Source organism: Caloenas nicobarica, chromosome 4, assembly GCF_036013445.1.
Source record: "Caloenas nicobarica isolate bCalNic1 chromosome 4, bCalNic1.hap1, whole genome shotgun sequence".
Taxonomy (NCBI): domain Eukaryota; kingdom Metazoa; phylum Chordata; class Aves; order Columbiformes; family Columbidae; genus Caloenas; species Caloenas nicobarica.
In genome coordinates, this window is record NC_088248.1 from 2,938,303 (window position 1) to 2,961,692 (window position 23,390).

Below are 23,390 nucleotides of genomic sequence, written 5' to 3' on the forward strand. Positions count from 1 at the left end.
TTCTTTCTTCCCCTGAGCTCCCCGGTGTTTCATTTCCTGCTGCTCTTCACTCCTGGGCACGATCTCAATAACGCTTTTAGAAATGATTCCGCACTTTTCTGTTTGAATAAGTCCAAAGAATAAGTTTCAGTGTTTGTCAAATAGTGCCCCCTGAATCTAAATATCTTGCTATAGATTCTTCAAAATGACATGCTAAAGGGTTGTCGTTATTATTGTTATTTAATTAGCCGCTCGCCTTGGTGACTGAATAGAGTTTTATGTATAAAAGAATGTTTATTCTGTGCTCTAATAGCACTGTGGGGATGTCCCTCCCATCATATACTGGAGAGAGCTGTCAGACAGATTCATTTTCTGCCTCCTGGATTGCAGGATTGCATTTCACTCCAAATTCTGCAGATCCCAAAAATTTGAAACCTTTGCCCCTGCAGAAAAACAGATCAGCAAATGAGAATTTCTCTGAAGGCAGAAGAACTGACTTCTGCTTCAGTCCGATAAACAGCAACTTTATTGGCCTCTTAGAAGAGGATTACGGAGATCAATGTGTTTCCATTCCCTTTTCCTGTGAAAACAGCCTCTGTTGTGAATGTTTGGCAACATCCGAAAGCATAAACATCTAGATTTAAGCTTCCACCACAAATTTTATCTCTGCCTTTTTCCATTTTGGAGTACAATATCCACATGATGTATATGAGCTCTCACTTGTATATTTGCAAGTGTTTGTTCAAATTTGTTCCCTCTTCTTCATTCCTCATGTAATAGCAGCCTTGGCGAGGCTGTTTTGTACCATGGAGTACGGGAAATTAATATCATTTTAATCAGTTAAAACTTAAGATTTCCCTGGCCTTAAAACTATTATAACATATTTTATGCAGAATGAAATATTTTAAAGATGTCTGCCAGAAAAATAACTACCCGTTCTGTTTAACCTGCTGCTTCTCATGTATACTTATTTTCTTTCATGAGGATTCTTTGTATTTCTTTTTAAAAGGATTTTAAAATACAGAAAAGATATTGTCCAAGAATTCAAGCATGAAAAATTGCAGTAGTTGCTTGGTTTTTATTTACCATTATTTTTTTTCTGAAATGTATAATTTTCTAGACCTAGAAATGTGGGTTTAGGATGCTGGAGTGGTACACAAATAAATTATTCAGCTTACCCTGCATGAATGGGTTGCCTATAAGGAGAAATACTCTCCACATCTGTGTTGGTGTAAAATATGTGCATACGCAACAGTGTAGTGGCTCTAAATGCTTTCCTCATATAACTGGGGTTTGGCGGAGTCATCAAAGATAAATTTTAACTGATATCTACAGGCAAGGCTTCAGCAAATAAAAATCTCGTAAATGTGCAGTGATAGAAAATAAAAATATCAACATCCTTATAGAAATATTTTACCTTCTATGTGCCGATGGCCCCCCTTCTGTGTAACAGCTCTTTACGGTAACTCCGTTGGAATTGCTCACAAAACGTCCCAGTTTCACTTAACCAGTGCAGCGCGTGAGTTCAACATACCCTGATGAACCACTAGCAGGTTCAATTTTGCCTGTAATTTTTCTTTCGCTATGGCAATAGTCATCAGATACTCCAAAAATCTTGCTAGCCTCTGCCGTCCTGACAGGCGGGATGCCCTAAAGTGTTGGTTCTCCCTGGTGGACTGGAAAAAAACGCCAATATAACGATGTGCAAATGGAGAATGAGGGATGCAGATCTTCTGCGAGTAGCGAGTTATATATATTATGACGAACTGGTTCTTTTTCCAAGGAGGTTCTGCTTTCGTTCAGCCCCCATAATTGACTGACTGTAAGCTCCTTAACTTTTTTTTCATAATGCAGAGCTGGAATTTTTGCTGTTCGTTTTGAGGCCCGAAGCGGAAGTCTACAAAAATGGAAAGCTACAAAATATATGCTTCTCAAAGTAAGGGGGAGAGAAGGACATAGGGTTCTGATTGACATTTTGTTCTGAAATTCCCTTCTCCTTTCACGCAGAGCATCATCTCCCCTTTTCACAGTATAGCTACCCCTTAGAATCTATGACTCTCAAAGAAGGATACGCTGAACGGGGATCGTGTGCCTCCTGAACTGCCAGATAACTGATTCTCTCTTAGCGACACAGGTGTTTTTCTCATTTATAAGATTTGCGAGGAAAGATTAAAGAAAGTTATATCCAGCCCAGCTAAGTAACAGAAAGGTTCATCAATAATTGAAGGGTGTTAGCCCCAAAGTGACAGTATTTAGAACTGCAGAAGGAAAAGTAACTGACATCAAGTTATTTTAAAAAAATATAAATATGTTGAATAGCAATCAAAACTGTTAGACTGAGGAGAAATTCTGTAAAGAGAGCGATTGCAAGCCTGACAGTTGCAACTTAGGTTTGCTTCATGGATTTGAATTCCCTAGGTTTGTAAATGGATAGGGCAAAAATGCTAAAAAGCATGTATTTCATTGCACGGAGCAATCATGTGTTGAAGATAGACGACCGGGATGATCCCTTCTGGCTCGTCAATCTCTTCGCTGCCCGGTGCACTTTGAAGCTCACTGTGATCTTATCTACGAAAAGTAATCTTTGTGGGAACCTCAACTGTGATATTATCAGGTCTGCTCTAAGGATCTTATATATACCCCTTCGTCACAGATATTCTTGACAGTAGGCGCTTTTACCGCTTTTATATATTCTCGCTGCGAGTTGTTTTACAGCAAGGCAGCCAAATCAAGAGATTTTTTCCTGGCCAGCTGAGAAGCCTCTTTGCAAGCACTTAGGTGAATACAATGCGCTAGGATGTTAAAAGGGCGGGTTAGGACAAAAGCAGGTGTCAAAACGTAACCCTCTGCTCTTGCCATCGCCTCAAAGGTTATCTCCCTGCGTGGAAAATTACTCATCTTTTTGAACCCCCACCTTTCCTTAATTCCTTTGTTCGGAAAGTCCATTCGAGCCTTCTCGGGATTCATCTCCCCCCTCCTGATCTTCTGCTTTTGTCTCCCGTTTCCCTCCCTTGCTGCCTGCACGTCGCGACTCTTCCAGGCTGAGTCGTTATCCTTTTAAATACTCCTAGGACGGGCTTTTTTCTCAGTCATGCCGTCTGTTTCTCAGCCAAGTGGTGCTTGTAGGAACATCAGAGCAAGTGCCCTGGTGCAAACCCAAGCTAGGAAGAGCTCTGTGAATTGCAGTGCCTATAAGGCAAGCATACAAGTTGTATTGTTTGTTCACAGTGAGTTCACGTCTGTCCCTCATTCTCTGGCCATTTAGATAGACCTACAACTCCACTGGGAGGTTAAAAAACAACAACAACAAAAACCACCACAAAAAACCAACTTTCTTGACTGTTTTTGAAACAAAGAAATAAACTTAACAGCAGAGTCAATTATACTGTTAAGTGTCGTTGTTTATTTTATCAGCGCTGGGGAACACCGGCGATCATCCTCCATAAGTGCTCCAAAGACTGAATGCTCTTGTGTTGCTTATTTTCACATAATTATTACATATGCATTACAATTTTTGAAAATGTTGACGTATAATACATCTATACTAAGAAATAAATTATGTTAGTTAGAATTGTTTAGTTTCTTACTTACAATACATCTATTAATGATTAGTTAAATATAAACTAAGCGCTCTGCTTCTAAACAACGTGTTACTGAATCTTCTGTCTCCCTCTTGTCATGCAGAAGGATCTAAAACTCGAAAAATATCCCCTCGTTTTGCAGGTGGTGAGAAAGTGTCTATCTCATGTCAATGGGTTAATGATGGGTACGTCTTTTGTAACTTAATCCCAGTGTACATGAATTTGGCAGCTTCTCTTCATTTTCAGAGCCTGAAGATTAAAACCGACCCAGTCCTGCATTTGTATCTGTGCGTATTTTGAAAATAACTTTTTTTATCCGCCGATTATTCGGATTCCACAGATAATATGGCTCCATTCCTGTTCCAAAATCTGCACGAATCTTCCCGGTACCATATCTGTGAATGGCAATAGGAAGAGTTCCCTTTCCAGGCCTGCAGTGCCTAATTCAGATTGATTATGCATGAAAAGGAATGTGTCCCAAATGCAATCGTTCCTTGCGCACTACATCTTGTGAGCAAGCAGCCGCCGTGGCTTGCTTCAGTAGTTTTTATATGTAAACAGTCTTTAAAAACATAATCTACATTGTCAAAGCCTAATCTAAATGATGTACTGACATTGCTTATTTTGATATGCTGACTTGGTTCTGAATTCTCTCTGGATTGCCTGGCCTCAGATGGCCTTTTTGCGTTTCGTTTGCTTTTCGCTTAGCTGTCACATATTTATTCCCATTAGATGCACAAAGTCAGTGGGTTCAGCCTAGTTTTACAGCTTAGTTGGCTAATATGGCATAGAGAGTGAGCCACGCAAAGGGTCAGAAAACAAGCACGATGATTCTTTAGGTTTGACACAGAGATCAATGGAACGGAAAACCAGTAAAAGATCTGGTAGAGCAGCTAGAGATTTTTTTTTTTTTTTTTTTCAGAAAAACTTGATTTGACTGGAAAGCAGAAATTCACTGAAATAGGGAAGGATTGATTTAGACTGAATTTCTGTTTTTAAAAGCTTGCTTCTGAACAAATACTGAAATTTTGTATACATCTCGTATTTAAATGAAAAGGCAAATCTGGATTTGTTTCAAATGTGAACGGATAGTAAAATGTTACTTCGAAAGCTTTTCAAGATAATGAGTCTTTTTGATTTGTCTTAGTCCAACAGTTAAAATGGCTTACATGATCTTGCTATAGAAAAGTCAGTGAAGATATGCGAAAACCCTTCATGCTGAGAAAAATAATCCCAAAAAATCTAATTGGCATGATCTTGCCCACAGTCATGCACAGAGCCCAAAAGACAAATGGGTGTTCATGTCATCTATGGCAACCTGAAGCATGACTGAAACCTGGGCCATGTTGAAGGGTGGTCTTCCATCTGGATGGCCGTGCCCACCCTCCCACGCTTCTCCCAATGCGAACACCTGCTTTCTCTCTACGCGGTTATTTTTATGGCTCCAAGAAAAATCTTAGAAAAATCAGCCAAAGTCCCATGTTGCACCAGTCACAGGGCATTTTCTGTGCTGATAACTGTTGGGCACCCAACTTCACTGTCTTTAAAGAACAGATTATGCTGAAACTGCCGCGTTTTTAGGTGCCCTCACCTCCTTTTGGGGCTTGACAGTCCATAGTCTGAGCTCTTCGTCTGTTTACCGCAGGTGAAGTATGGGAACTACGCCTTTGTGTGGGACGCGGCGGTGCTGGAGTACGTGGCCATCAACGACGCCGACTGCTCCTTCTACACGGTTGGGAACACGGTTGCGGACAGAGGATACGGGATCGCGCTGCAGCACGGCAGCCCCTACCGAGATGTCTTCTCACAAAGGTAAGGGTTCGGAGAAGGAGGAACAGGTCCTAAGAGAAGGCATCTCTCAGCTATGAAACCTCCTCCTAATTTTCTCTGAAGGACAAGCATCTTGTTCTTGCAGTCCACTTCATTTTTTACATAGGCATTCGTTTCCTCGGGGACACAGGATTATTCACTTTTCTAGAAACTGCATTGAAAATACTTCATGTTGCTCTTATTTGAATTGTCCTTGTTTCTTTTGGAAAACGTTAATGAGATAAGCTGAACCTCATTAGCAGGAAAATGAGGAAAGAGTTCATTCATTTGTTATAGTGGGACAGCATAAGTCAACCCCTCCTGTTACAGAAGCCTTTTCTTAAAGAGAGAAGAGTAAACTTGGACACCGATGGAAAAACTGAAGGGAACGAACAACAACATTTGATGTTTCAGAGAAAAGACTCCTGTTAGTACCCAAAAGCTTAGATGCTTATCCCAGTACTAATTGATTCCTTGGACTGCAAAAGTGAGATCTCTGGAGATGCTTCTGGCACTGTGTTTCTACTAGGATCAGAAATCCTATGTTAAATGTACCTATTATGCCTTTGCAGTATTTACACTTCAGTCTAGTATTGATTCCTGAATCAAGATGTGTGTGAAATGTAAAAATGACCAAATATTTTTAAAGTGTAATATTTGCAGTCTGGCTTTTAGGAGAACGTGTGGGCTAATCTCATGATCCTCTCTCATTCTGAACCTATTCTCAACCTAGTTTCTAGTGTTTTGTGTTAGATGCATGTAACAAGATTTTACAGTTGCTGTGATGGAATTTCCTTTGGTTGCTATAATGAACACGACCTTTTATGTCATATGAATATGCTTCATTCATGCTGTTGCCTTTGCCTTCAGTCCATAGAATGAGATAGGGGGAAAAAGTAGTCCATAAGTAACGATATGCAAATTCAGGGGAATCACTCTGTATTCACACATATTGTATGAACAGAGAAGGTTTGAAATCTTTGAATCTGTTCTATATTGGGAGGGATTTGGCTGAATTTTCTGCTGACAGAACAGTAACATGGTGCAAAAGCTCACAGGGTCAACAAAGCAGTTAATTTCAATGAAATATATATTTCCTTTTTTATATTGCAATCAACATTATAGGCAGTTATTTACTGAATACTTTAATATTCCAGCCATCACCAGGCTGGCTCTGCTAAAAATCTCTGGCTCTGTGATGTTCGGGGTCTCCATGCGAAACAAAGGTGTAAAATTTCTTCCTGTGATCTTTGTCAGAAATGCTTCCAGCGGTTAGAGATCTCGGGTGCTAGTCAAGGTGTTAAGTCATCCCCTTCAGAGTATTACCCGTGTAGGCTTGAGTACAAAAATTTGAAGCCATAAGGGAGTTTCATAGGCTGTGTCTTTATTTCTAAATGGAGTGAGGCTGCTGGGTGGCATTCTTCATCCCCGCTGCCACCGCTCTCCAAGTCAAGGTGGATGTATCCAAAGTGCCCCTCAGGGCCTGGTTCTGACATCATTTATGTACTTGTTACGGTTCTCAGTTCACGGGGGAAATGGTCGTGGCTGGTTCTGGTGAGCGATTGTCATCTTCGTTGCGGTATTCGGTACCTGGAGAGGCGAAGTTACATCTTCTGATACGCTGCCTTTAGCGACTTCTGGATCATTGGTCTGTGCAAGTCTGACATTTCCAAGTACAATTTTATTTCCTAACAAAATTTCAGCATTTCAGTGTATTATTATATCTTGAAGGTGCAGGAAAGCAGAAAGAAGCATAAAAATTTGCACGTATATAGCTCTTTTTATCTGAAGATCTTGGAAGCAATATTCAAATATTAGCATCTCTCAGTGGAAAGTAAAGGCCATTTCCATTTAATGCTTAGGGAATCCGTAGCATAAAGAGACTTACGTGGATTGCCAAGGTCAGATGTTTTTCCCTGGTGGCATCAGGGATCATAGGAACTCAGATTGCCTCATTTTCCATCTCCTGCTATAATTATCAGAGTTCAGGTGGATGAAGAAAGGGATTATTTGTGAGATACAGGAGGGTCTGAATAGATACACAGAACTTAGCACTGACAAGCAAGTGACTCGATACATGATCAAGAGTAATGGTTGAACAGGAAAATTATAATTTGCTAGGATGCTACCTACTGGAGAATTTAGAGAGCCTGAGATACATATTCTAGAAATATGTGTGCTGCCCTTTAAATTTTTGTTTCTGTATTATGAAAGCATATTTTATTGCACCTCTAATTATGTCCGTAGATATACATTTACAGTTTGAAGACGTGAAACGCCATATAAGAAACAAACACATGAAAGAGAAAGCATGCTTACGAGGTAGCTGACAAGGTTTTGTTCTAAAAAGCCGTACCTAGTACCGTTCCCTATGATTACTTCCATGTGGTTTTCACAAATCATCCTTACTTTTCTTCCTAATGAAAAGGCTGAACAACCTTCAGCTGCTGCAGCCTACCTGCTAAATACAGAGGGAAATAGATTTCACTGTATAGGATTAGCAAATGTTCACATGAGTATTTCACGTTCTTTAATGCAGTAGGGAACTTGTTTGAAATATGCTGGCATTTCTTGATCTTTCCCCAAATAAATATATTTATGTCAAAATACAGGGCTTCCCTTTTATGAAATTTCATATAAACCCATAAGCTGCGCAGTGTTAAATCCCTGGGGTGTAGCTGTGAAAGGTCTGACAAGCTTACAGGAGATTTTGGTCTCAGTGCAGGAAACACGGGTACAAGTTTAAGGCTTAAATATCTTATGGGAATGTGCTGCCATTGAGGTACACTTGCTTGCATTGGGTCCTATTGTGTTTATAATTTTACAAATATAAGGTGATGCCTTTAGAGGGAAGAGTGAGTGCTCCCACGTATTTTAACTAGTGCAGTTTAAAATCAGAATTATTCTTACAAATGCAAGTTTGGGTGTAGTGAAGTATTAGTGGAAAGTCTGGCAAAGTGCACATCACTTAGAAACTCCGTGCACATTTGCTGGGCTTTTAGAAAATTAATTCCAGCCACAACACAGAAGATGAAACCCTCTTCAGGATTATTCTTTCCAGACTCAAGGAAGTCTAGCATTTTGGGGATGAACAAAATGGTTTTGGTGAGAGAAGTTAGACCATTCAAAGTGCAATATCCATATGCTTTGAAAAAAAGCATTTTGTGCAGATACGGTTCGGTGAAGGGGAAGGATAAGCAACTGCAAGCACTGGAAAGAAACCGTAAAGGCTTTTGAGACCTTTCTTTTCCCCTGCAGAAAATCTCTTCTAGGCCAAAACAAAGCCAGGAGCAGCAGCGAGTGCTCTGGCCGCAGAATGGGACTGGCTTTTTGCTGTATTGGGATGGTAAAGTGGGCAACTGGGGTCCCACGTGGTGCCCGTGACCATCCCGTGCCTAATGCTCTCTGAAAACAGGTGCTTCGAGCCCATCCTGAGGATGGATGTGTGGCTGTAGGACAAATAATACAGAAAACAATCTGGGTGACGTTTGAATGATGCACCTGTCGTAGTGTCCTGGTGACTTTATTCGCGTGTTGCAGATCTTAGCAAACACGTTTGATGGTTGATGCGCTCGGGTAGATTTCTGTCCGCTTTTCTTTGCCAAGACTAAGATTTAACCTTCTGAGCACCGGCAGCCTCCAGGCAAGCGTGTCAGTTTTCTCTCTCTCTGTTTTTCTTTCTGGGTAATGACAGGGGCTTTAATAATAGGAGCTGCCAAATTTCCTGGGAGAGCTTGAGGAGGAGGTGTCGTTTGGTTCATAAAGAACTGTGGCGCTGACACTAAATTTGGCACCCGTTGAGAAGTCTTTTCAGCTCTGTAGTTGGTTTGCATTCCTTATATCCCTAGAGCATCCATGTGCATTCTGCCCCAGTGACTTAACTTTTAAATAAGAGGAAACGGTGACGGCGCAAATAGCACTCACCCCGGCCGAGCACAGGCTTGCGGACACTTAATAAATTGTCTGTGCGCCGAAAGAAACAGCAGCCGTCACATACCCGCGGGTGCTCACCTGTGAGATGCCATGGCGTGTTATAGGGAAGGTGCAACCACCATATAGCACCTGCAGAAACCTCAGATTGAATTTGGCGTAAATCATGTAAGGTGGCAAAGAATTTGTGCTGCAGCTAGAAAAGCCAGTCACTTCTTTCTGTCCTGGGAGGCGGGGAAAAGAAATGGAGACTTATAACGATTTCCCTGTGGCAAGCCTAAAGACACCTCATTAGCAGCAGGCATTGCACTCTCAGATGTTCAAAACTTTGGAGGCAAGGAGGAAAGCCATCGTGTAGCATTTCAGACTCTCCCTTAGCAAATTATTAGAGTTATGCTTTAAGTAAATAGTATAGATTTTCTCTTTTTATCTCATCAGCAAAACCCTGAGTTTTAGAAAGTTCCTGCCCTGAGTCATAAATCTGTGTTCTTCCTGGCTCCTCGCTATTAATTCTCTCTCCTTAGATTTTCATTCTGTGCCTCGGAGGTCACTGATGTCCAAAGACTCCAGTGCAAGGAAAATTACCTCCTCTTTAACTACCTTGATTTCTTTTTCTGAGTCCTTGGGACTATGTACCCCTTTCTTTGAGGAGATTCCACTCCCCCCCGCCTTTTGCTTTTTTTTAATGAAAACGCTAGAAAGTGGCCCTTAGTACCTGATTTATCTTTTACTAACTATGGGTAAAATAAGAGTTTGTGATCACGTCACAGCCCTGCAGAGGACTGACTATAATGATCTAATTGGATTTTTCATTGTTAAATACAGTGATCATCAGAAGAGCAGTGGATTCCTTAGTAAGAGCTCAGCTTTCCTTTGCTTCTGTCATTTACTTAGGACTGCAATACTGTTCTGAGCTGTATCTGTAACATTCTGAATAATACGGCAGGGAAAATAGAAAAATCCCCCTCCAAAGGTCTTTTTTCTTATTTTCCAGAAAATCAGAGTACTTTGCAAGCTGGGAGAATTACTGGACTTGAAGCGAACTCCTGAATTTAAATAGAAAACTTTCATTCTTAGAGCCTGCCCTTAGATCATGTTGCAAGTTGATATAACTGAAATGAGGGTCCGGTCTTAATTGATTCAGACATAGTCACTGTTAAGAAAAGCCTTAACTTCAGAGTAGCTCATAGTAACAAGATAGTTTCTCAGATAGCAAGGATACTAAATTAAAAAACCCTGTAGTAACATATCCATGTAGTATTTCTTGACCGTCCAAAATTACACAGTCTATCCTCATTTTTTTCAAGCCAAGCGGAGACAGCTTGACTTCTAGGAGTGAAACTCAGAATTGCATCAGGCCCTAGACCTCAAAACACACCCACCTTCCTTTTTCCTGGCCCAAGTCCTCCGAGATAAACCGCAGTTGGCCTTGGTGCCGTGTAACTCACCTTGTGGACGTGCTGCTGGGACGCACAGCGGGTCTCATTCTGCACAGCCTGCTCCCAATCCACGCTTGAAGACCTGTAACCTCAAGTAGGTTGCAAGAAAACACGTAGCTTCATTCTGATTTTTAAAAAAGGCGTCCATTGCTTCATATAAAGCTTTCATCCCCCCGCTATTCTCTCTTCTTCTTTCCACCAAGCCCACGACCATCTGATCCCGGCTTCCCATGTTCTGCAATCCTGTATGAGCACGTTGCTAATAGCGTTCCCCGAGGACCAGACCATCCGACGTCGTCCCTTTGCATCCCGCTCCACTAAGCGCAGGTTCTGAAGATTCCTGCAGCGTCATCACAAGCATTTTCCTGGCTTCGTTACCCGTTCGCATCTCGCTTGCTGGCTGTAGGACTGCGGAGAAGATGTGGCTCCCACACATCGCCTTGTGAGAGCAGGAAAAAAGGGGTTTATCGATTCCGGGTGGTGTGCATCTGGTGCTTGCAGGTCTCTGGTTAGAAGTTGAAAGAGATGGAGACGCCTACAGAAACACAGTCTTCAGTGACTTTTTGATGTGCTGTAATATTAACTGATGAGGTGGATTAAAAGATTCTGCAGCAGGTCTGAAGTTTGTAATAGACACGTAATGGATAATTAATTAGTGACAACATATAAAGGCAGCGAGCAGTTTTAGTGGGCTTTTTAAATATACCATAATATTAATTGATGGGGTAAGTTAAAGGATCCTGAAGTAGCAGTATTAAAATGAAGCACGAAAAGAAAATCTTAAGGCAAAGGCATTAGGTCTTCCTGCCTTTGTACAACACAGATCTGTAAGAATTAGAGAGTTACCTGCTGGCTTCATCGTGGGGAGGCACCTCTGCATCCAAGGGATGTTGTGGTGAAGGAGTTGCTGCACGTTGGAAAAGAGGGGCCATGAAAAAGAGAGCTTCAGGCCTTCTCTTTTGCCTAATCAATGCTCCTTTTCAGAAAGGGCACCGCATCAAAGTTCCAGAAAGGCAAGCCAGGAAAGCTGTTTATGCGTACTGATTCCCCATCGTTACCCACGAACCACCCCAAAGAAAACAACCTAATTGTAAGATGTTAAATTGCCAGTATATATCGCTTTGCAAGCTATTTCTTACTGCTTTCTATCCACTTCTGTGGCCTTAGGCACCACGGACTCGGCGTGTAAAATGACCAGATATTACTCAGCAACGTGTGTGCAGTGCAGTCAGTGGAAGGAGTGTTGCTCATCCAACCTTTCTTGTAAGCTGAGTTGTTAATGTGTTTTAAAGTTTTGTAGAGTGAGTGCACGGCTGCAGAATTTGAAACTGCTTGGTTATAAATCTGATGGCAGTAAAGCTAAAAGAAGCCTCAGTGAGTGGCTTCCCTCCAAGAACTTGCCTTTTGATGAATGCCTAAAGAAGAGGTGAGGTTGACAGTTAACGCACACTTTCCTGCAGTACATTTTCTTGTTTTCTGGCTCGCTTCTCTTACGCTTGTGCGCGTCACTCTCAAGAGGAGCGGGTTTAACTCCTACGTCTGGCTCAGTTGGGCGGCAGCCTTGACTTTACAACGGGGTGGAAAGTCAGTGCAAAGCTTTCCCTGCAGATAGGAAGGATCCAGCCGTGCAGCTGTCTTGCTGACAGAGCTGTATAACCACAAATAAGTGTTTAACTCGCCCATCCCATCCCAACACTACCTGCCAAAGGTTCCTGCCTCTTGACCTAGGTTGCTCAAAACACTGGTCAACCTATTTCAGTTAAAATGAGCAAGAGTAGCAAAACGATAGAGAATAATACATCTTTCCTAACCCGTTTTGTTGGCCCAACGGGTCATTAATCTTTAGCTGGACCATAATGCTAGTCTTCAGCTGGTCCTGTTTTCCAAATGAAAATGAAAAACTTTTGCCTGGAAATAAAGCTTGTTTTCAAAGTTCAAATATGTTCTGGTAAATAGGGAACTCGAAGGTATGACAGCTAAGGGGGTTTGTCCATAACCGAGCTAAAAATTTTGCTTCCGTCCATGGAACTGCTGCATCAGGGGCTGCCTCAGCCTGCAGAGATTTCCCGCTGCCATAAAGCACTTTTCTGCTCTTTTTCGCTCGTCCTTGAGTCATCAGTAGGCGAAGGAAGGTGCAAGCTTTGCTTGACGACATCTGTAAAGTTTGGAGGTAGAAAAAGGGAAAAAGAGTGTGTGGAAAGTCATAGAATCATAGAAACATTTCAGTTGGAAGAGACTCTCAGGATCATTTAGTCCAACCATAACCTAACTTAACTCTAGCACTAAACCATGTCCCTAAGAACCTCGTCTAAACGCCTTTTAAACCCCTCCGGGGATGGTGATCTAAGGAGATGCGGTGGTCAGAGAGGACTGGATGAGCTGGAAGGTGAAGGTGGGATGTGAAAGCCTTTACTCTCTGAAATTATGAGACCTCAGGAGCCCCGAGGAAAAAATGCTCTGGGGATGAGGTATCGCAAGGTCGCTGCTTTAGTGCCAGTCAGGTTTGGTCAGCCCAAAATTAAGCAGGGCCTTCATCCCAGCCATCATAGCTCTGGTAACTTTTATAAAAGCCAAGTGGCTTTCCAGACCGAGGTTTTGTACTCAAACATGGCTTCACTCTGCTTTATGACTTAAGTGCAAGCAGAAAAAAAAGGATTATACAGCCGAGGAAAAACTGTGCTTGCCACTTCATTCATAAAACACTTTTGCAAAGTGCATTTAGTAATTTGCCATTGTAACCACCTGCACGTGGAGCTTTCAGTGCAGTGCTCTGACACCGTATTTAGTTCATACTTTGACTGCTCAGCTAAAACTTCCATTTGTGTGCATTTATTCTGCTTCACCCGTTATGTTATCAGTCACTTTCAATATTTTAAAGTCACAGCAGTCTTTTTCTGACATACATTTGTCAGAATGAACTGCCTTGATTGCTGCTATTACAGACTGCACTTCCTGACTAAGGGAAAAGTCTTACGCAGAGGCAGAATGTTGAAATTGCTCAATAAAACAATAGATAAGCCAGAGTAAAATTAGGCTGAATGAACAGAAATAGGTGCTTCAAATGAGCAGCCAAAATAATTTTTTTTTTTAAAAAAAAAAAAAGGAGAAGAGGGCAAGGCAGGATTCGTAATCCCACACAACAAAATTAATCAGAAAAAACACCCCTTTTTTTAAGTTCATATGCATATGTCAAACCGGCACACGTATGTTTAATAGCTTGGCTAGTTCACTCTAAAAGCCCTTCCAGTTTAGGACTGAACCCAGAGGGAAGCACACTTGTTTGCAAAGGTAATGACCCTTTTATGCTTATTGTAATTTAAAAAATATTTTTCCTTATATTTGCTGCTGTTGTCTTCAGCTGAAAAAAATAGTATAAGAATAGGTGAATTTCCAAAGTAGTAAAGAAAAGCTGCCACTTAATTAACTGGTTTTGTAGGTAGCTACATACTTGTACCCACCAAAACAGAAAGGTGTCAAATAGTAACAGGCAATAAAGGGCAAAATACCTTTATTGGATGCGGTTTCATAGATGGGATGCGTAAACATCACCAAAAAGATCATTGTTCTCTCCACAGACACAGGATTCCTACATAAAGCCTGTTGGGTTTTTTTAATTAAAAATTCTTTTTTTTTATTTACAAAAAATACAACAAACAAACAAACAAACTCCATTGCAGTAACATTTGGAGAGAAAAGTAGCAAGCACAGGTTTGCAGCATTGAGAGCAGGGATTAGAAGTTCCTGACCCAGGACAGAATTTTTTTGGCTCTGCTTGTGGTATTCGTAGAGCAGCATGTGAGTCCTTGAGTAGCTGAGGGATGTACACTCTGTTTTTAATATTATTTGGTTGTATTAATTTCCGTGGGTTAGAAGGGACTTTAGTTAATTAGCAATGGATCTTCAGATCGTGGAATTACGCCAGATTTATACCGGTTTATCTGACAGGAGAATTTAATCCTATAAATGTGTCTTTGGCATAATCCAGATGTAAGGCTCAAGACGAACATCCCCATGAAACAGGGAATTTATGTTCATTTCTTTTTTTGCCTGTGAAGTACTACGCAAAGCTACAGAAACGTGTCATCACTCGTGCAGTGATCCGGGATTCCAAAAAGGTGGTGGAGTTCACCCACGGCATCAAATTCTTCTGCTTTCCTCCACCACTTTATATAAATCTGGAGAAAATTGCAAAATCCATAGGAGAAGGGCGATTGGAAATGAAGCATGGTTACAACCCAGAGGAAGTGAAGGTTCGTTGATCTTCCTTGCGCCCCTCTTGAATTAGAAACACCTACCACGCTCATTTTAAATTTCTTTAAGAGTAGCAATCTTGCTTCAAGTTCCCTATTTTGAGTAGAAGGGCTCTTGAAACAAAGGGATTTTAGAAGCAACCACTGACAGGTGTTTAACTCAAGAACAAATAATGTCCATGCCTGTATAGGTAAGTAGGTCGCTCTGCTGGCAGCAGCATTTATATTTTATTCTCACCCCAAAATGAAATATTTAGCGGGGCAGTAACGTAGCAACGGCCTCTCCTTCAGTTTTACGAGCAAAGAGGCCGTCGCTCCAACTTGCAGCAGGAATGAATGACGCATCCAACGTAACTCCAGCTAGCAAAGCCCTCTCTTCTCTCACCGCCCCTTTTCTGCCCATTTTCACAGCTTTTGATTCTTTATTCCTAGCTCAGGCCACGACTTAACTGTTTACTTGCTCTAAGACCTTTTTTTGGGTTCAATTCTGAAGATTTGCTTGCTCGCAGAGAAGCTTCCTCATCCCCCACAGGCACTTGCACACACACTAGTATCTTTTTCCAAATTCAGGAAAAAGTGGAGATGCTAGCCCTTCGTCTTGGCTAGGCAATGATGAGCTCCTTGCTAAAATTTTTAAATGTTACAGCCCTTTAGATCGCTAATATTCATCTAGCTGGTCCTTTACAGCTGGAATTGTTGCAGGGCCGAATCTTAATGCTAATGGTGTGGGTTATCTCTGTGTAAATAGCGCGTTATCTTTATTCGGCAGGAGAAAGGCTGCGGGTCTGCACTGATCTATTGATCTGGATAAAGAGGATAGTTTACTCCTATCTGGAGGCACCTTCTTAAAGTTCAGCTCATGATGCTTGCAAGTAAAACTGATGATTTACCGTTTGTGGATATAGCAATATACCTGGTGTGCTGCCTATAAACCAAAGTCCTTTTCTCTGTAGGCCTGATGCTGGACTTCATGAGCCTCTTGCTTCGCTGCCAGCACTAATGTAAATATTTCATCTGGGCAGGAAAGCTCTGCATTTGTGTCTGCTGCTCTTTTTGGCAGCCTGCATCGCTTTCATTTGGGGCGTTAGTGGTGCTCGCCTTGAGCCATCGTTGAGCATCCTCGGCAAGATTTGCTTTTCTAGAGAATAGTTTCCTGGCTGAAGTTTTGTTACCGGCTCTGAACTTGAGCCACCGAAAGGCTTTCTGTCAAAGAAATTTCAGCTGAGGTTTTGGACTTTGTTTTAATGAAATGGAGTAATTTGTGGTTGAAGGAGGAAGCAGTACAATATTCAGGGATTATTTTTAACTCAAAATAGGGAACAAATTATGAGATTATAAAGCATTTGCTCAAGGCCTTGTCAATCAGAACTGCTGTTTTTAGCACATCATTTCTTCTGTGTTACTCTGTCTGTGCCACAATAACTACTAGCTAGATTAGCTAGTATTACCTAGATACTTACATGTCATTAGAAACTCTTAAGCTGAAATCTTTGTTAAAGTTGAAAGTAGAAACCCATTATCTGATAGAAAGAAATAGAAGAGAATGCTTGTAATAATTCCAGAATCAGTCATCATGAAATGTGGAAAGTCTGAATTAAGGTTGCACACCAAAGAAACCTGAAGGTAAGGGATGCAGTTAATCCAGTCAGCCAACTCCGAATCAGCCCTGTAATGATATCATGCAGTTAATCCGTGCTTATAATTAAAGTATTTCCTTAGTTGTTAGAACTTGAGTAGATAAAAACAAGCGTGTTTATTTCTTTCCAGTTTTGTAAGATGTTAGATTTTTGTCTTCAGATGATTACTTTGTGGCAGGGATGGGAAGGCCAGTAAGCCGAAATCTTAGGAAGTTCAAAATGCATGGGAGGGAGGTGCCTGATCCGTATTTGTTCTCTGAAAAATCTTCCTCTGCCTTTTCCCACACCAGTGGGAGATCCTGTGTGGACCAGGATGCTGCTCTGGGAGTTGTAATGGCCCTTCTGGCCCTGCTGTCTGCAAATCTGGTCGCTTCGCTTTAAACCGCTCTTCCCCTGCTGCCTTTCTCCTCCAAGCTTCTAGTTTGCTCCTTTGCAGCATCTCTCCATCCTACTCAGGGCACTTAGGTCACCCTCAGCAACATATGTGAATGCTCCAGCCTGGGACGTGGATAGCCCCAGGACACCCACGGGATCCTCCAGATTGCTCACTGTCCATACCGTGAACACACAACTAACTTCCCGCGATCTGTTCTACTTCATTACACTGCTTATTGAATTTCGCTGGCGGTATTGTCTTTCACACTCTTGGGACCAGCATCAGTTGTCATGGCAATTACTGTCAGATGGTTGCAGCTCGTGTGCTCGGAGCAGGGTAGGAAAGCTCATGGCCAGAAGAAGTAGCGGTTCAAAGAAGCATAAAATATCCGTTTCTAATACTGCTCAGTGACCAAAATGATCGGATCTGTAGCAGTTGGTAGATTGACTTCCAATCCATATCCCGTGTGTCTTTCACATTGGGTCCTAAACGAATATTATTCATTTGGTTTTTAATAATCACAATGACATTTGAAACAATTGATGAAAGAAATGGGTCATTCTCTATGAAGTAATTCTTCAAGTTGCTATAGTATAATAGTCATAGAGCTGGTTGGTTGGTTTTTTACAAAGTGAAAGCAGAACTAAGTCTGAAAATTCCCTCGCATAAGCTTGAAGAAGATCCACACATGATAAGAGCACGTCATTACCACTAACTGAGCTATGGGTTATTTTTACCAGATGACAAACACAAAACAGAAGGCTTCATACCCTCAACTACTAAATGTCTCCATCCGCTAAATTGCCCCCTCGGGTATTTTGTTTGTATTGACTGGGGAAGTTGAGATACTTGTAAGTAGACATAAACTAATAAATAAAATTGCAAGATAAAGCAAATTATGTAAACAGATCAGGTGCTTATAAGAGTAACCTATCATCCATACTCTTGTTAGTAAAACAATGACAGTGAAAATCAGTAGAGTGGGGCCTTGAAGCAATATTACAATGTGTACCTCTTTTCTTAAAATAAAACAACCCTTTCCATGAAAAACAACTCTGGGAAGGAGGAGAAGTTTCTATTAAATTTGTTCAGTCCACAGGTCCATAGACAGGATCAAATTACTTTGTTAAAATTTGGAGAAAATGCTTCACAGCCCTTTAAGTCAGATATACTTCATAGGGCAAAAATATGTCTCTGGCACATCGTGGCATGAAATTGCTATTTTGCTGAGCAACTTGTCACGAACTGGAATGTTTTGAAAGATCCCAGGTTGCTCGACGGTCGCTTCATGTTTAGACAAAGAGGAGAAGAAGGATCTTTAGTTTATTGATTGGCAAAAGCACGGGCAAGAGTTGTCTACTTCTTGATGCTTCGTGCTTTTGTAGTGAACCCCTCTAAAGGAAAAAAATGGGCTAATAATGCCCATTTCACTGGGATCTCGGGGGAATGGAACCAGGTTTCTTGTCACACTTGCGCTGACAGTTTTCTGATTGATGGCATTTAGGGGAAGTTGAAAGAGGATTAAAGCCTCGTGATGCCAGTTTATTTCAAGAACGTGACATGTTTGATATGATAATAAAGCGAGACTTTTTCTTCTGTGGCTTTTACAGGCTTGGGGTTGTTTAGGATGAAATTATGGGTGAGGCGATGGCTGAAGTCAATTGTGTTTCAGACAGAAGGTGACAGGAGCCATTAGAAAACCCTTGGCAGTTTTTTGCTATGGATAACTTGACAGCAGACACAAAAAGAAACTAATCCTGTAATGATTCATTTCATGTGGGAGGCCAAAACTTTGGAAGGCATTTTGCCTTAACATGCTTTAATTTCATAGTTGTGCTGGCGTTGTATATCGAGGATCATTATCAGCAAAAGGCACCAGAAATAGTGGTTTGAGATTACAGATATTTAGAGGGCTGGTGAAGTGAGGGTTGATCATATATTCCTTTGCGGACACGTAATGAACGAAAGTGCTTCCCAGTGTCATGTTAGCACAGAGTGTAAAATCCTCGCAGAAAGGAGAACCGTCAGTCCTTCAAACACTTGGATTTGACTCACTAGTATGTGTGGTTTATCCACTAATAATAAAGCCAGAGTAATAGTGTTCTAAGCTTCAGTACTAAAACTGGGTTGCTGTAAATAAATATTTGCTGGACCAGGAAGCCTGAAGGAAACCTTAACTTTTGAGTAGAGCCTTCAGGGTCTCACCGCGCTGAAGTTGTCGTTATTAATATCCCCTGTGGAGCTCCGAAATAACTTTGCATTTATTTAGCTATTTATATGCTCACTTATGATAATATTTTAAGTAAGCTTGGCTGGCGTAAATAAAGTTAATGTTTCATTACTATTATATAGCTGGTTTTATTTAGAAAAAAAAAACCACTCTAGGCTATTGAAAGCTAAACTGTTTTCAAAAGCCAGCTGTTGGCAGCTGTACAGCGCATAAGGGTTTCCAGAGGTGACTTCACCTTGGATTCTCCTGGCTTTGGGGTTTGAAGAGCACCGAGGGACACTGGCAGAAGGAGGAGCAATGAGATGAGAGGTCTTGTGTCCTTCCTCCACCACATGTCCCCCTTACCGTTGGGGGAAGACCAATGGGGCATTCCAAAAGCCATTAGTGTTGGGCTGGGGTGCTCGTTTTAGATCCGCAGTCCAAGATCTTAATTTGTCTGATAGAACACCCGAGTGACAAAGCTACAGGCAATTTGCTTTATTGCTGTTCTATGACCGCAGGAATCAAAGGGATCTGCTGGGTCACCGAGTCCATTATCCTGCTGTGATAGGCAAACACACCGTCCGAGTCCTTTCATACCTTCATCAAGCACCATCTTAATACCAGTCTGGGAGATTTTTGTTCACTTGAGTGTTTTACCCTGGGAGGTCTGTTGTTTTTCTGGTGCTGTTCCTGCTGGGAAGCTTTTTTGAATCTCAGTTTTCCTCTTTCTCATGCAAGTCAGAAAGGCTCTTACCCTCCCGAGATACGGTCTCTGTTCTCTTGTTCACCCCCGTATCTCACGTCTGCATCAGCTCTGGTTTCCTGAAGGTGGGTAAGGGCAGTTGTGCAGAGTGTGTTGGATGAGATCACCCCTGTACCTTTCACAATATGTATCAGAAATACCTTGCTCGACATATTGCGGTACAGGATTTGCCTCTTTTGCAACCTCATCTTGGTGGTCATCCCTAGTCACTATGATGCCCCAGCCTTTGTTGTTCTCATCCATGACCAAGTGATGAATTCCCAGCTGGTGTGGTATACTGGTCCTCATCAGCTGTGCGCTCCAACCCTCAACATGGGAAATAATTTCTACCGAGACCTCAGTAAAAATGCTAAACATAGGAGGCAGCCACAAGACAAAAGACAGCAAACCTTTAATCAAGAAAGAAATTTGTGTATTTATAAGTTGTATTTCAAAGAGAGAAAAAAACTTCTGAAGAAATCCTGTCAGATTTTGAGTTTGAATGAGGATTAAGGTAGTAATTTTCAGATGAAAGTAACACTCCATGGCAAATTGACTTCAGTGTCTGTAAAATTCATAGAGGTAAATTACTATGTCCTGGCCACACAGACGTTTTGGGACAACTGCCTTCCTCCCTTCCTCCCTTCCTTCTTTAATTTTTTTTTCCTTTTTTTTGGAGGGGTAGGGGCAGAGGAGAAAGGGTGTTATTTTTGGTTTTGTTGTTTTACTCTGAAACTGAGGGTAACCTTTGGCAGAAAAACCATGCAGTAATACCGGTTTGCCAATCTGTGTAGGAAAGGGCCCCCTGTGAATATGTTACTGTAGTTCAGCTGAAAAACCTTTCTTTGGTTATTCTTTTTTTTTTTTTTTTTTAAGAGAGAGCTCAATTCCATTTGCTTCTCTCACCCCCACACTCCTTCAATATAAAGAGAATGGTAGCACAGAAGAAAATGCCATTGTTATAAACTAAAGATAACTTCTTCCAAGCAAGTCTCTATTCTTTGCAAACCTGGAGAATAATAAATGCAGACTGCATCAGAGATGTAGCTGATGATAATAACGCAACATTTGGTCTCTGATTATTCATTGTAGTAGGACAATTACACGAATCTTGAATTTTTCCATGATGCTGTTCAGATTTACTACACTTCGTTGCAAAAAAAAAAAAATGCAGAACGGCCTTGGTGAAAGTAGAACCAAGTCTGCTTTTCTCTTTTTCCTATAGTCAGAGGTAGCATTTGTGATTGTCAGCAAGAGCCTGGTTTCATGTAAGAGCTGCAAGATAGAAAATATAAATTGCCTCAGAGCTCTTCGCTTGGGTCCTGAACCTTTTAGCAAAACCAAACTTGGTTTTGTGTCTCCAGCAAAAGCCAGACTGGTGCATTTCCCGTGGATTGAAATTTTATTGCCAGCAGTTTGCACTACAACTACTGTTATCTCTGCTTGACAGATAAATCCATTATGCTTTCCGATGGATTTTTACATGTTAAATAACAAATAAAATACTGTTGGTACTTGACAGAGACGGGCTATTGGAAAGTAATAAATAGAGGCAAACAGAGGCACTTTCTTCCCCAAACACTTTATTTGGATCGACAACTGCATGTTTTCATTCCAATAACTGGAAGTTTTCAGTACCGCTGTATCTGTAGGAGAGATTTGATCTGTGGTCATTGAGACATAGTTCATTTTTGGCTAGAACTAGTAAAAATAATTGCAATGTCAGTTCTGTACCTGAATTACTTGTGATAGATACACTTCTGGATTAGGCAGTCTGCACTCTGAAATAATGAGAAATGTCAGATTTTGGCTAAAAAATGAGCAGTGAAATATCTCTGCAGGTTATTATCACTCTGAGGGACTGTGGCTCCTCTCCATTATTCGCTCCACTATTGTTGAATTGTCCAATTTAAGTGAATAACAGCGCATTCTTTCTAGAAACTCTTGGTGGGAGCCAAGGAAATAAAATGTAATAGAGGGATCTATTACATAAAGGATACCTGTATATAATAGCCATTGGCAAAGTTGGGAGACAATAGCCAGGAATCAAATTCACCAAATGGAGAGGGGTTTTTGTTTTGTTTTTCGAAAGTCTGAGCTACATATACTGAACAACCCAGTCCTACTAGAAAATTCTGCTTTGTGTTAACGCGGCAGTCTCGCAGGCTTCTGCCTTCATTAAAACTCATAAAGCTGCCATTTAGATCTTTTGTAATCATGCATGAGTAACTGTGCAAAGCATTTAACTTTGCGCATTGTCACAGTTGTGAAAATGAGAGCTGTGTTTTAATTCTTCAGAATTCGCAGTTTTCCATATGTCCTGCAAAATCAGCCTTAATTTCTAGCCCTTGGAAAAATGGTTGCATTGAAGCATTACCTGCCAGACTGACGGGATAAAAGGCAGGGATAATGCAGAATTTTGCAAGTCTTTTCTCACCTATTCTCAATCGCCGACTAGATCGCTGAGGATCAGCTTGCTGCAGCAAACTTGGGGTGTTTCTGTTTGTGCCATTTGTTGCTGGAGCAAATAAGTTCTTTGCTGAAGTTGACACTTGCCTTTGACAGCAGCTTCTTTAGTGAGTACAAATATGCTCAAATTTCAATTTTAGTTGCAGTATCCAGGCTCTGGTCGTCTCAAAACTACGAGTTTTGTGTGTGTCAGCCTGCACAGAGGATGCTTGAAAAGAAAAAAGTCATTGTTCCTTGGTTTGTTTATTCCTTCAGGATTTCTCGCCGTTTGGCATAAATCTGTTCCAGCGTGCTGAGCATCCTTTCTGTGGGGGGAAGAGAGTTGGATTCTGCAAAAAGTCCCTGTTGGGAAATTAATCAGTATCTTTCTAAATGAGGAACAACCTTCTTTGCTCCGTTTTATGTTTGACAGGTGTAAGACAGGCAGGAGTATCATGCTTAATTCATCTTTAATGAAAATGTATTTATTTGTTTTCATTTTGTAAGTGAATTTAGGATTTGGCCTGTGCAGGGAGAAGAAAGTAAATCAGCAACTCTTTTCCAGGCTAAGATCTTGTTGTGCTGTGTGCCAGGTCTTATTATGAAGCAAATTTTTTATGGCTGCATTTCAAAGCCTTGTATAACAGAGATTGTAATAAAAATGTTCCGAGGGTCTACATTCATAACAGTGCAGGGCGTTGCTATTTTACGGAATTTAATTTTCTCTCATCGTATTGCATATTGTCACAGTGTGTTGGGTCTGTCTTTTTGATTTACATAAGAAAAATTTCAGAGTGGCTGGGGTATGCTGGCATGATGAGATCAACACGAAATGTCACCCACCCCCTTAAATACTCTGCATTGTCTCTTTGTTGTTATTCCATACAGGTAGTGCTGCTGCTGCTCTCTTAAATAGCTTTTCATTCATTCCCCGTCCTTTTCATTCTACTTTACTTAATGGTCCATGTCAGCAAGTTGATCTCGGTT

At 41.2% G+C, this 23,390-nt stretch overlaps 1 protein-coding gene across 2 annotated transcripts in view; it reads left to right on the forward strand.

Annotated features, from left to right (window-relative positions):
• The window catches only part of GRID2 (glutamate ionotropic receptor delta type subunit 2), a 570,960-nt gene that overhangs the window by 511,053 nt on the left and 36,517 nt on the right, over window positions 1–23,390 (forward strand). For both annotated transcript variants that reach the window (XM_065634052.1, XM_065634053.1), the window contains one exon: window positions 5,206–5,372. In XM_065634052.1, coding sequence (XP_065490124.1) covers window positions 5,206–5,372 — 167 coding nt within the window. The remainder of the gene's footprint in view (window positions 1–5,205; window positions 5,373–23,390) is intronic.